Source organism: Typopeltis vanoorti, chromosome 14 (genome assembly GCF_054136105.1).
Source record: "Typopeltis vanoorti isolate ZY-2024b chromosome 14, IOZ_Tvanoo_1.0, whole genome shotgun sequence".
NCBI classification, from domain to species: domain Eukaryota; kingdom Metazoa; phylum Arthropoda; class Arachnida; order Uropygi; family Thelyphonidae; genus Typopeltis; species Typopeltis vanoorti.
This window is the reverse complement of record NC_143562.1, coordinates 42,383,626-42,398,196: the sequence shown is the minus strand read 5'-3', so window position 1 is coordinate 42,398,196 and position 14,571 is coordinate 42,383,626. Positions and strand designations below refer to the sequence as shown.

At 39.4% G+C, this 14,571-nt stretch overlaps 1 protein-coding gene across 2 annotated transcripts in view; it reads left to right on the top strand.

Annotated features, from left to right (window-relative positions):
• LOC150099405 (NAD(P)H oxidoreductase RTN4IP1, mitochondrial-like) overlaps positions 1-14,571 on the top strand; it is a 289,878-nt gene that overhangs the window by 137,175 nt on the left and 138,132 nt on the right. For both annotated transcript variants that reach the window (XM_090404050.1, XM_090404049.1), the window contains exon 2: positions 10,143-10,379. In XM_090404050.1, the coding sequence (XP_090260176.1) occupies positions 10,145-10,379 (235 nt within the window). In that variant the 5' untranslated portion in view covers positions 10,143-10,144. The remainder of the gene's footprint in view (positions 1-10,142; positions 10,380-14,571) is intronic.

Below are 14,571 nucleotides of genomic sequence, written 5' to 3'. Positions count from 1 at the left end.
TGGAACTCCTCAATCTCTTCTTCTGATGATGTCGAAGTTGGTGAGTATACGTGAATAATAGTTAGTGATCCGATTGATGTTTTAAATCTTGCTTTAATTATCCTAGGTGAGATAGAATTGTAGGACAATAGAGAGTTTTGAGCCTTTGGTTTTAATATAAGTGCTACTCCTTCATGGTGTTTCTTGTCCTCCCTGCCTGAAGTTAAGATTTTGTACTGTCCATTGTGGAATTCTCCTTTTCCAGTCCATCTAGTTTCGCAGAATCCAATCACTTCCCATCGGTAGTTGTCTAATTCATGCAGTAGTATTTCCAGTGCTCCGTCCTGGTGAAGAGTTCGAACATTCCATGTTCCAATAGTTGTTATGTTTTTCTTGTCTATTAGGTGATGTTTTGAATTTTGATGATTAGACTATAATAAAGACTTAATGTTTGCTTACACTTGGATAAAGGATTAAATTTATTATAGTATAGCCGACTGAAAAAAATTTCTCTAAATGCAGAGTAATTTTATAACTGAATGAATGAGCTCAATAATGGGACATTTTGTTCTCCTGCCAGCTTTTCTGAGAAAAGCGCGAATTAGGCCTAGGAATCGGGGCATCTCACGTCTAAATTATACCTGATGTGATATGGGGGTTCTTAGGTATAATATAATTGCACGCATCCTTGAAGATTGTGTTAAGTTTGCATCTACTGCAAATACAGCAACAAATCAGATATATATCTCTGTATAAGTACATGTAGCGCACGCGCACACACATACACGATATCTCGAATTTTAGGGTGCACTGCGACCTGGAAGCCTGAGTTAGCGCAATACTTTGCATTAGGTTGTGTATTTCTCCTTCATAGTTTAATCTTATGGCTTGTTTTAGAGTACTGTAGCTAGTAAAATTTCTATTTTAAAATGGCAATTTATTTAAGATATCTGGAGTATAAAAATTCGAGTGACTTTTTCCTTAATATGTAATCTAACTAATTGTCTGAGGTCTTGTTATATGATAAGTGGTTCTAGTTAATGCATAGGTAGCCTTAAACATAGCCATCCGAGCGAATTTTCCAGAATTTCATGAATTCCTAGAAGTCCTCTAAAGTAACTATGTTGAGTACGTCCTGCGATTCTGCCTAGATCTCTTCAATCATATCAAAACGACACCTTTTCCTCCTGAATTTCATCCAGATGAAATATGAAATTCAGGATGAAATTTCAGGGAACAGAAAAAAATCGTAGGTGGAGAGGAAGGCAAATAGAAGGGATGTGCAATGACAGTTGCGTTTTTTGGAAGCTAGGAATGGTCGCACAACGAGTGACCTGTGGTCCTCGTCGTTGTTCTTCCATTCGGCTGGATATTTGCACCGAATGCTCTCCCTTTGCCACTTCAATCCCTCACAGTAAAACTTGCCATTAAAAGTTCAACCAGGGGGGAGAACGTCTTATGGACAATGTAAAAAAAAAAAAAGAAAAAGTAACCAACGTTGACTTGATATTTGTGCGAATTTCACTTCCTTTTCTTTTGAGTCTGTGAGCATTATCACCAAATGCATTCTAAAGCATTCGGTGATTTCCGTAGCAGATTTCTGAGGTTGAGGCAAATTTTGCTGCATTTATTCGTTCCTTAAAATCGACCATTTCAGTTGAAAGAGAAAATCGCTGATCCACCAAAACAAGAATTAAACCCGAGAACGCAGCCTCTAGGCTTGCTGGCATATTGATTCACAAAGAATACTGCTCGTTCCTTATAGAAGTGGAAGGCTGTACTTCAACCCATTCATGCACTATTTAAATTCTCTAAACATTTAGTTAGTACCTCGTATAACGCAGTCGTATAATCTGTTTAGTTAATCTGATTTTTATTATTACTAATAACCACTCTGTGGAATCAAAATACATCACTGAAGGTTCATGCTCTCATGCAAAAGAAAATCAAACTACGTGGTAAACCAATTCATGATTTCTGAACATTTTCAGGCAATGTATCCGATCCCCAACGACTCTTCATGAAAAACAAAAAATCTTCTTCACTTCATCACATCCTCTTTATGCAGCTTACAGGGATGGAATTTTGCCTTCCCCTATGAAAAATCTCCATGATGATTTGGCAACAATCCCTCATTAACTTACATGTCTCAACGATATCCCTCACTTTCTCCTGTTTGCAAGGATCTGCTAATTCCATTCCTTCAATCTGTCCTGCATATCAAGATCCTTGTTATCATTGCTATAATCTGTTGTGATGTTCTCACAATTTTAGCAATGTTCCTCTAAACGTCAAGTCCCTGTTTAGATCTCTTATCTCATTCGCCTTCTACAGATATTGCTCATTAATTGTGGTTGTTGGGAATGATTAGACATTCCATTCACATTTGCATCCTCTGATGATATTATGATCAGATCTAAAACTATCAATCCTCGTGTGTCTTCCGTTGTCTAAGATAGTTGACCCTTAAGAATTCAAGAAATTCATTCTCCTTATTTTTGATTCTATCTCTTCATTCCAATCAATATTGCAACATTTAAAATCACCCTCACACCATAATGAGAACACTTCTCTTCCTCAGTATGCCCATGTTGCTTATACATTTCTTTGTGTCCACCCTGTAAATCCTATTTTCCGCTTGTCTCCCAATTTTGTGTAGACATAATTCCCCTTCCCTTCTTATCCTTCCTATTCTCACAAAAAAAAATAGAAAACTTTTCTATTTATTCATCAGTTCGGGCCCTTTTTTCCGAGATGTAAAAAGATAAATTTACAAGAGGCAGACGTGGTGAAAGGAGAAGGGAGGAAAGATTCTGCTTTTGGCTTCTGATGTGAACGGACATATTATTTAAGACTGAGCCTGATTAGTTTGTTTACAAGGTTTTTTATGAAACGCGCATTGCACTGGCACAGACACAGTTGTTTCCTACTGTCTCTCCTTCTGCATGAAACATGCAAGAGGTCTAATGACTGGCAGGCCCCCACCTGCAGTGAGGACAGGTGGTGTATTTTTGGTTTTATTTAGGGAGGTAGGATTTCAATCTGTGGCCAACTGAATTCGTGACACTCCTTTTTCTTACTGTAGGACAGCTAGATGTATTTCATTGCTGGTAGACACCTGAGCGTGTCTACGAAATTTGCTAGTGGACCCTCAAAAGCCCACAGGATTACCTGTAACCTGCTCGGGACACCTGAGCAATCTCTACTCTTTCTCCATCTATATCTTTACACATTTCTAAATTATTGTTGTTATGGCAAAACTTATGGCAAGGGAAGTATGCAATTAATTCCTCAGACTAGGAAAGCTGCTCAGTGATAATTGGCCGGGAAAAGTTAAGCTCTTTGACACATCCCCCCCCCCTCGGCAGTCACAAAGGACAATATGGATGACATAAGTAAAGATCACATAACTTTGACGCAATCAGATTTTGCACACTCCTCAAATATGGAAGATGCTACATCCCAAGACAGCAATTATCAGACCTTGGAAACACACAGAATTCCAAATGGTCAAAAAGAAGAGGAAAATCTCCACCAATGTTGAAGAACCCAAAACAACACAAGGATGGAAGCACTCAATGTTCCTAAAGAAAAGATACCATCAGTCATCTTAAGAGATAAGGAAAAAATGGATCCCTGTCTCGTCAGCCCTCAGAGCACAAAACATCTCATTCTCATTGGCCAAAAACTCAGATGAGGGAGTTAAAATACAACCCACTACTCTCATGGATTACAGACAGATGACCAGATTTATGGATAATGCTAATGTCCCATACCACACCTTCACTTTATCCAGCGAAAAGAACCTGAAGGTGGTTCTACATGGGATAGCTGAAGGCATCACTCCTGAAGATGTGAGCACTGATCTCTCTAGACAGGGCCTGTCCACAGTAAAAGTGAGCAGATAAAAGACCAATGCCTTTGGTGCTAGTGGAAATAAGCAACACATAGAAACAAATCTACGATCTAACTGTAGTATGCGGACTCAAAATAACAACTGAGCCAATTAGAAAGAGGGCATCAGCTGGACAGTGTTATAGGTGCCAAAGGTTCGGGCACGCCCAAAAATTATGTAAGGCAGCCTACAGGTGCTTGAAATGCAGCGAGGGACATCAGACCAGCACCTGCTCCAAGCCACGCACTACTCCTGCCTGTTGGGCAAACTGCAGTGGACCTCACCCCGCCAACTACAAGGGATGACTTTTCAATCCAAAAAATTGAGTGTCAGCAAAAGCCAATCTTGCTCCTCCTTGTAATAACCGTATAAGCAACCTAGTGGGCCCTCCCCCAGTTCGAAACGCCTGACCTTCAACCAAACAGAAGGAACACGACCTGCAACCACTTCAAAACATATGCTGAGGCTGCAAGCACTAAGTTACCCACATCTCTCGAGCCAGAGGGTTCCAACTTAACGTCAATTCTAACTGCCTTGCTTGCCACCATGCTGCAGGATTTCATCAAGACAAGCTCTTCACCATCTTCCAGAAAGAGATTCCTCAAAGGCAATGAAACCATTATAACAGCCATCTGTCATGAGTAAAAAATTTAAACCTAAGTCGCTCATGATAGTGGCATGGATTAATGAACAAAGTCTTGGAGCTTCAAGAATTTGCGATTCGTCTCAGTGCTGATATCATTCTGATTGGTGAAACACACCTAAGATCAGCCAATAACCCTAAAATCCGTGGATACACTATGTACAGAAATGACAAAACTGATGCGAGAGGGGGAGGGACTGCCATATATATTAAGAGTGACCTGAATTATAATACAATATTCAACCCTCAAATCGAAAACCTCGAGGTGACTGGAGTGGAGATACATACCAACAATGCTGGCAGTCTCAATATTTATGCTGCTTATATACCCCCAAGTATTCCTCTGTTAACAACTGATCTGGACTCCATACTTGGACAAAATGATTCCATAATAATAGCAGGAGACCTCAATTCAAAACACACAGCTTGGCACAGCTATTCAATTAACTCTAAAGGCTACACACTATTCAACTACGCAATGCTGAACTCTGCAGTGGTTACAGATCCCACCGAGCACACTCACTTTATCCCCTCATGTAGCTCAGATGTGCTAGACATTGTCATTTTCAAAAATATGATACCAGTATAAATTGGAAACAGTTAACGAATATCTTCTGACCACAGCCTCATATATCTAGGTTCATCAGATCAATTCTCTCCTCCACACACATTCATACCTTGGGATAGGTTAGCCAAGGTTCTTCCAGATTATATTGGTCCAGTGCCCAATATCAGTAAAAAGGAAGAGATTGACACAGCAGTAAATAACTTAACCATACAAATTTAGAAAGCATCAGCCAGAGAATCCACTGTCTTCCACCCAACCAACCGTATCCCAGTAGAAATCATTGAGCTAATCAGAGCAAAAAATAGAGAAAGAGATGCCAGTGCCCCACAAGAGCAAACAGTATTGAACAACCTAAACAAACAGGTCTGGGAAGCTCTCCAAAAACAAACACAGAAACCACCAATGGGAATCCAAATTGGCTAACAACAAGACTGAAGATCACTTCATCTGGAAATTCCTAAGAGTCATCCGCACCAAAAAGCAACTCATAGGAGTTTTGCCTATAGAAACAAAGAAAGGAACAGTTCACAAAGATGAAGAGAAAGCTGCAGCACTGATAGATAACCTTGAATCTCAATGCAAACCTTAATATTAACCTTATGTACAAAATTCACCGGCATGTTAGATCAACTTTATGGTAGCACACTGTTAATTCTGAACACATCGCTCCGACTATTCCGGTTGAAGTAATAAACATCGTCACACACCTAAATAATAAAAAGGCTCCAGGACCTGATGGCATAACTAACCGAATAGTAAAACTACTCCCAAGAAAGGCCCTAATTCATCTCGTTAATATTACCAATGCAGTTTTCAGATTCCAGCATTTTCCCACCGCGTGGAAAACAGCCACCATCGTACCACTGAAGAAGCCAGGAGAAACCCTCACCTTTCCGAGAGCTATAGACCAATCAGCCTGTTGTCCAGCCTCGGAAAGGTAACAGAGAAAGTGATCCTCACAAGACTCCAAGCAGAAACGGATAGGTTAGGAGTTTTGCCTGACGAGCAGTTTGACTTCCGCAAGGCCCATAGTACAGCTCAACAAATCCACGGGCTAGAAGAAATCATTACGAAAGGTTTCAATTGGAAAATCAGTATTGCTGTCATCTTCATCGATACAGAGAATGCGTTTGACAAAGTGTGGCATCAAGGCCTTCTCTACGAACTCATAAAGTTTGGCTTTCCAATCAAGTTGATAAGAATACTCCACTCATACTTGAAAGACAGATATATGCAGGTCAGGGTCGGAGAATCGATTTTGTCCAGACACAGGAGTACCCCAGGGCTCTCTTCTGGCCCCTCTCCTGTTCTCAATATATGTAGCAGATATCCCTCTGAACCCGAGAACAACATTCACTGCATTATATGCAAATAATACTGCATTAATGGCAAGATCTCTGAGCCAAAATTGACAACTAGAAAATTGCAAACCAGATTACATATATTAGAGAGATGGCTGGCGGACTGGAGGATCCAAATTAACCCACAGAAGAGTTCAGCCATAATGTTTACAAGGAAAAAAAATCCATAATATGGAAGACATTCATCTTTTGGGAGCAAAGATTCCGTGGCAGAGCGAAGTCAAATATCTAGGAGTGATCCTGGATAGAAAACTTCTATTCAGTAATCATATAAGACACATTATCTCAAAAACATTCAAGGTCATAGCCCAACTATACCCTGTAATCAACAGACAAATCAAATTGGATACACAAACAAAATTAACAATTTACAAGATGGTGATTCGGCTGGTCATCACATATGCATCCCCCTGCATGAAGCCACACCGCAAATACAAATATTCTAAAACTACAGAGATTGCAGAATAAGTGTCTGAGAATGATTCTGGATGCCTCTTGGTTTATCAGAAACACCCAGATCCATAGAGAAGTCAACATTCCTTACATCTCTTCCTTTCTTCTAGATCTAGGAGTGAAGTTCTTTACCAAGACTAGCAACCACCCAAACCCGTTGATCAAGGAAATTTCGGAATATAATGAAGCAGAAAGCTACAAATATGAAAGGCCAAAATATATCTTAAGTACAGCTGTAAACAGCTAACTTCACTGCCCTCACTGGGCGAGCATTTGGTTCATAAACACTCCATTCAAAGTTTTTCATTTCAGACAAGGGAATACGAAAAGAAATTTTGTTTCACCCATGTAGCCAGAAATATTATTCGTTAGGCAGACGTGGTTTGCTGTCTTCAACAATTTTTAACTTGACCTCCTATTCTCGGTTTGAAAAAGGTGTACACAGAATATCTGGGGGGTGGGGGGGGGGGGGGGTGGGGGGGGGGGGGGGTGGGGGGGGGGGGGGGTGGGGGGGGGGGGGGGTGGGGGGGGGGGGGGGTGGGGGGGGGGGGGGGTGGGGGGGGGGGGGGGTGGGGGGGGGGGGGGGTGGGGGGGGGGGGGGGTGGGGGGGGGGGGGGGTGGGGGGGGGGGGGGGTGGGGGGGGGGGGGGGTGGGGGGGGGGGGGGGTGGGGGGGGGGGGGGGTGGGGGGGGGGGGGGGTGGGGGGGGGGGGGGGTGGGGGGGGGGGGGGGTGGGGGGGGGGGGGGGTGGGGGGGGGGGGGGGTGGGGGGGGGGGGGGGTGGGGGGGGGGGGGGGTGGGGGGGGGGGGGGGTGGGGGGGGGGGGGGGTGGGGGGGGGGGGGGGTGGGGGGGGGGGGGGGTGGGGGGGGGGGGGGGTGGGGGGGGGGGGGGGTGGGGGGGGGGGGGGGTGGGGGGGGGGGGGGGTGGGGGGGGGGGGGGGTGGGGGGGGGGGGATCCTCTTTCAGTGCCTGGTGTATATAGAGTACCTTGTTCCTGTAAACTTGCCTACTTCGGACAAACAGGCAGATCAGCATCCATCCACCCGGTTAGAAGAACACAGTTCTTACATCTGCAAACACGATTATGGTCAATCTGGCCTTGCAGACCATGTTTTGGATACATCCCACAGGATCTCCTGGAAAAAAAAACTACCATACTCCACCATAGTAAATTCAAAAAAGAAAGACTATTCTTTGAATATGCATCTGTACTCAGGAATCAACCTAATTTAAACAAATACGGTTGCATTAAACTTCCCAAAATTTGGGAAACTTGAATTATCAGAGATCCCTCTTTACATCCCAGGCCACCTGCAAATGCCCATAGAGGGTGCACCACCTAGATATGACTTTAGTTCCACTTTGTATTGTATTTGTGTGTGTGTTGTTACAAAATGTTTTTGTAATTCCCGAAGATGTCTCTGTCTCGGAGACGAAATATTGGAAGTATTAAAATTAGTTTTAATCCTTTCTCAGTGCTTTTAATATTCCATTAAACCTCTAACATAGAATGTATGCTTTCCAAATTATTCAACTGGTATCCCCTCAATAGAATGGAAAAAAGCAATTGTGATTCCTATCTTTAAAAAAGGTAATAGAGATGACCCTAAAAACTATAGAGGTATCAGTATACTAAATTCCTGTTACTAAATATATAGCAGAATCTTAAATAGCAAACTAATGAAATATTCTGAAAACTTTATTTTAGAAGTACAGAATGGATTTAGAAAAGGACAATCATGTATAGACCTGGCCTTTTACCTAAAATTAATAATAGAGAAAAGAAGATAATACAATTTAGAAACACATATTGCATTTATTGACTTTGAAAAAGCATTGGACAAAGTTAAAAGAAACATATTATTTAACATATTAAAAGAAAGACAAATACCAAATAATATCCTGAAAGCTATCACAAGGATATATGAAAATAATCAAATACAAATAAGATTAAATCACGAGCTATCATATACGAGAGAGATAAACCAAGGGGTCCAACAGGGATGTCCCCTCTCAGCAACTCTTTTTTAATATTTACTTAAATGAAATAATAATAAAATGGAATAAAAATTTACATCAAGGAATTAAACTTTCTCCTACAGTGAACTTAAACATTCTCCTTTTTGCCGACGACCAAATAATAATTACAAATTCTGAAGATAACTTACAGAAAGCTATTTTAGATCTAAATGAAATAGCCAAAGATTATGGTATGATAATATCAACAGAAAAATCAAAAAATTATGGCCTATCCAGCAAGAACTAAGATAGTAATAGATAACAAGATCTTAGAACAGGTGAATTCATTTAGCTACCTAGGATGTATGATCACATCCTAGTGTATATATGAAAATGAAAAAGATATAAATGTAAAAATTGCAAAATATTTAAAAATAACTGGTGTAATTAACTCTATATTTAAACCAAACTTAGTTCAAAAACAAACCAGACTAAAAGTATACAATACATTAGCCCTACCAGTCTTAATGTATGGAAGCAAAATCTGGACAATAAAACAAAAAGACAAACAAAGATTAATAACAGCAGAAATGAAGTTTCAGGAGTTCTTAAGGCAAACTGGCCCACTCCTCCTTCAGAGCAAGGATAGGGGTTTTTCTGGAGATGAATTTCGAGCAGCAATGCATCTTCTCATTGCATCCCAAGTGTTCTATGGGATTGAGATCTGGGGAGCATGCTGGCCACTCAATTCGATTAAATATTTCCCCTGCTTGTGTACAATGTGGGGTGGCATTGTCATCCATAAAAATGAATTCTTTGCCTACAGCACTACAGAACAATCAAACATGATGCTGAACTTCGTTGGAATATTGTTCACTAGTCATAGTCCCTTTTTTCCAGCACTTGTAGCTTGGTGCATCCATTAAGCATGATGCCTTCCCCACACTATGTGACCCCAGTACCCTTTCAAGAACATTCTCACTTTCTACTCGAAATCATCAGTTATACAAATTACCACAAGCTGATTCTTATGAATTTGCAGTTGTAATCTTCAGAAAAGGTGTTCATCCTTAGGTTTTGGACTGCACTGCAGTTGCTAGCTTGAAAGCAGATGAAAAAATCATCTTTGAAACCTATATAATTTTTCAAATTTTAGTACTAACACAGTGAACTCTATGTTAATACTTAACACATAGTATACTGAGTATAGTATATATATTGAGTATTACTGTTTATAATTGTTTTGTTAACTTTCCATCATCTGAGTATATCCGATTTCTTTTTCAGGAATGAAGCTGTTTACAAAAACATTGTTTCCAAAATTTACAAAATGGTTTCATGTTAATCATAGAAATGCAAGCCAGTATGTTCCTAGAAATATGAAAGCTTGGCAGATACAGAAATTTGGAGGTCCAGAAGAGTTACACTTGACAACAGTTGATATTCCTGTGATTTCGCATCCAAACGATGTTCTTATTCAAGTCTGTGCAACTAGCATTAATCCAATTGATATTAGAATGTTAGGTAATCATCATCTTTCAAATAATATTACTACAATGTTACTGCACATGATGTCATTAAGTTAATTTTAAGTTTTATGTGAAGATAGGTGGCCAGTAGGATCAGGGATCACACAGAGATTACTGTGATCCCTGATCCTACTGGATTTATTTTTTTTCACTGACTTTAATAGTGTGTCATGGAAACCTAATTGATGATGCTTTATGTAGTTAATGCTACAATGAATTCTGTGTTATCTGAATAATTAAGTTTGGGAAATCTTCAAATAGTGGATATTTCTGCATACTAGAGACCCCTGGAATGACACTTTGTGTGCAATAGTGGTGCTATTATTACGTGACACCTCCAGGGAGTCCAAAGACTCATCGAGGAAGGGCACTTACTCTACAGCTCTGTCTCTAATACTCAAGCCACCAATTACAACGAACTGCAACTACCATCATCATCATCATCATCACAAATGTCATCTACCACTCACCACCATCACTAGTCAATTTCACAGACAAAGTGGTGCTATTATGGGTTAGATATGTGAGTTTCATTATCACAATACCTAGATCGCCCTTGGTTGCTTCACAAATTTATTAACAACAACCAAACTAACTATTAGTTTATATATTTTTTATATTGATTATTGTCTTTATTACCAGTCGACATGAATGGAATAAACATATAAAAAAATTAAACAAAAAATCAAGAAAAAACAGCATCATACCTTGGCAGAAAAAAAATTCTAGCATTTGGGAAAAAAACATTTTTTTTCTCACATTTCTTTGGTATTAGGTGCAAATATAGTGGCAACGAAATATTTGGTATTTTTACCAATCAGTTTTTGTAAAAAGCCGACCAAATTGTATTTCTATTGGTTAAACAATATACAAAATACAAAACGAGTACAACATGACAAAATTTCATGCCGACTGGGGCGTCGCCCGGTTAAACAAGACCCCCGTTGTTTTCGCCAGGGAACCAGGGCTTACAGCGAAAAGTCAGCTACTGGAACAAATCTGAAAACACACCCCAACTCAACATCACCAAAGTTAAAGATCGGTACTATCAACATAAGAAGCCTGAATGGCAAAGAAATGGAGCTAGCTGAGGAATTAGATAAGTACCAGATCGACATAATAGGGGTGACTGAAACGAAAAAGACAAAAACTGGTGAAATCTTTCTGAGCAATAAATACAAAATGTTATATTCACGCAATGACAATCAAGGAAAAGAAGGAATAGCCATGGTATTCAACACAAAATACGAGGCTCATCTTCTTGAATGGTAGGCAGTGTCAAGTAGAGTGATTTGGGCAAATATCAGAATGGGGAACTGGACAATGAGACTTATTTGCCTATGGTCCCACAGAAAGTTCTACTAAGGTAGAAGTGGAGGAATTTTTTGAGGCTCTAGAGAAAGCTACTGAAACAATGAAAAAGGAAACGTTGGTCCTTGTTGGGGATCTAAATAGCAGAGTAGGAAGTGATTGTCAGACATACAAAAATGTTTTGGGAAAATTTGGATAAAAGAGCAAAGCTAATAATAATGGCAAATACCTGTTGGATTTCTGCTCAGGACATGGACTGGTTATTACTAACACCATGTCCCAACATAAAAATGTGCACAAATTCACATGGAGAGAAGAGGCAAGGAATAAGAAAAATCTCATTGACTATGTTATTGTTGATAGTGATGTTTTCTATCTGGTGCAGGACACCATAGTATACAGAGGATTTGAAATTGGAAGCGATCACTATTTAGTCTTGAGCAGGATAAAATTGAATTTCATGTTGAAAAGAATGACATGTAAGAAAGTTTTAAAGCGAATAAAAGTTGAGCAGTTCTCAGATGTGAACTGTAGACTAAAATACACAAATATTATTGAAGGAAAAATGAAAGAGTTTGAGAAAACAGGAACCAAACATTGGAGATTCAGTGGCAAGCCTTGAAGAAAACCCTGATTGATTCAGCTAGAGAGGCATGTGGTGAAGTTGTCTGCAAGGATAGAAAAATTAGAACTCCATAGTGGATACAGGAAGTTAAAGAGGCAGTGAAGGAAAAGAACAAAGCATATCAAAAGTTCCTGACAAATAAGTCAGCTTGTGCTCTTAGAGAATACAGAGACAAATGTTAGAAAGCTAAACAGGGTGTAAAACTAGCTAAACAAAAGTCATGGGAGGACTTTGGCAAGAACATAGAAAATAAATATTAAGAAGATGGTAAGATATTCTGGAGGTTGTTGAAGAAGCTTAGAAATGGAGGAAAGAGTGCTGTAAAAGGAGTTAGAGATGATAAAGGTGAAATGAAAATGGGAGAAAAAGATATCCTTGAAGTATGGAGTAATTACATTGAAAATTTGCTAAATGATACAAGCACTGATGACAGCACAGTGATAAAAAACACTGACCAGGCATGCAGTCAGGAATACATATCCATACTTGAAGTAGAAAAAGCCATCAAAGGCTTGAAATGTGGAAAGGTAGCAGGAGTAGATGATATTCGACCAGAAATGCTGACGTATGGTGGTATAAAAGTCTTACAGTTGCTGCACTGCATAGTTCAGAATGCCTGGACAGAGGGACGAATTCCCAATGATTGGAGTAGAGCTCTCATAGTACCTATATATAAAAAGGGAAATAAAACTGAATGTGAGAATTTCAGAGGTATATCCCTATTGAGTGTTCCTGGTAAGATATATGCAAGTATACTTGAGAAACGGTTGAGAAGAATTGTGGAAGAAAAGCTTGGTGAAGAACAAGCTGGATTCAGGCCAAATAGAGGCTGTCAGGATCAGATCTTCACTTTACGACAAATAGTCGAGAAAGCATGGGAATATAACAAAGATCTGTATTTAAGTTTTGTCGATTTGGAAAAGGCATATGACAAGGTGCCAAGAGAGAAGCTATTCAATACGCTGCAGTTATATGGTGTCAATGGGGCATTATATCAAGCAATACTTAGTCTTTATTTGAGTTGTGAGTCAGCAGTTAGAATTGAAGGAAGTACAGGAAGATGGTTTAATGTTAAATCTGGTGTGAGACAAGGATGTACATTATCCCTTCTGTTATTCATTATCTATATGGATCACATTATGAAGGAAAGTGGTATTAAACATGATATCAAAATTGGAGATGTTAATGTCAGCTCTTTGCTTTATGCGGATGATGTTATACTTGTAAATAAATCCACTACAAGTCTGCAAGATTCTCTGACTAAATTGAATAACTGTTGTAATAGATATGGTATGAAGGTCAGCAATAAAAAGACAAAGACGATGGAAATAGGCAGAATCATTGAAAATGTCAACTGTGTTGTGAATGGAGAACCTGTGGAACAAGTAAATCATTTCAGCTACTTAGGCACGATTTTTAGTGAAGATGGTAAATTAAATATGGAAATAGACAACAGAATCAACAAAGCTGGTATGGTAGGAAGTCAATTGAATAAATTCATATGGAATAAGAGAGAAATTAATCAGAACACTAAATTAGCTGTATACAAGACACTGTTTAAACCAGTTTTAACTTATGGATATGAGAGCTGGGTCAGAAGTAAAACACTTGACTAGAGACTGCAGATATGAGAGTCCTCAGAAAGATTAGAGGCGTGACCAGATGGCATCAATGGCAATATCATATTAAAAATGAGAATATTAGGAAAGAACATGACATTGTCAGCATCCAGGAATGTGTTAGCAGAGCTAATCTCAGGTGGTATGGTCACTTGAACAGAATGGGCGAGGAAATATTAGCAAAACAAGTGTTCTCTGCCAAGTTGGCAGGAAAACAACCCAGAAGAAGACCAAGATATAGGTGGATTGATACGGAACAAAGTGCCTTAGACGATAGAATTATAAGATCTGGTAATGTTGGAGTCTTGACAAGTAACAGACTGATTTGGAGGAAAATTGTAGATAGGAAGTTAGTAATGATGTAAATTTTTCATGTAGTACTATCATATCCTGCACCCCTTGAGGGTACATGACAGGAATTTGATGATGATGACATAAATTAATGAATCATTTACATCTATCCACGATCAGAACTTTTTTTTTTTTAAATTTTGTTTATACATTCTGTCATTTAAAAAAATATATTTCTTAAATTCTTATATCTATATATTGCCTTCTCATTATCTCTGGAGTGGAGGTGAATACTTTAGAAAAAGTTGGTAGGAGCTCACATACAGAATGGGTTGACAAAG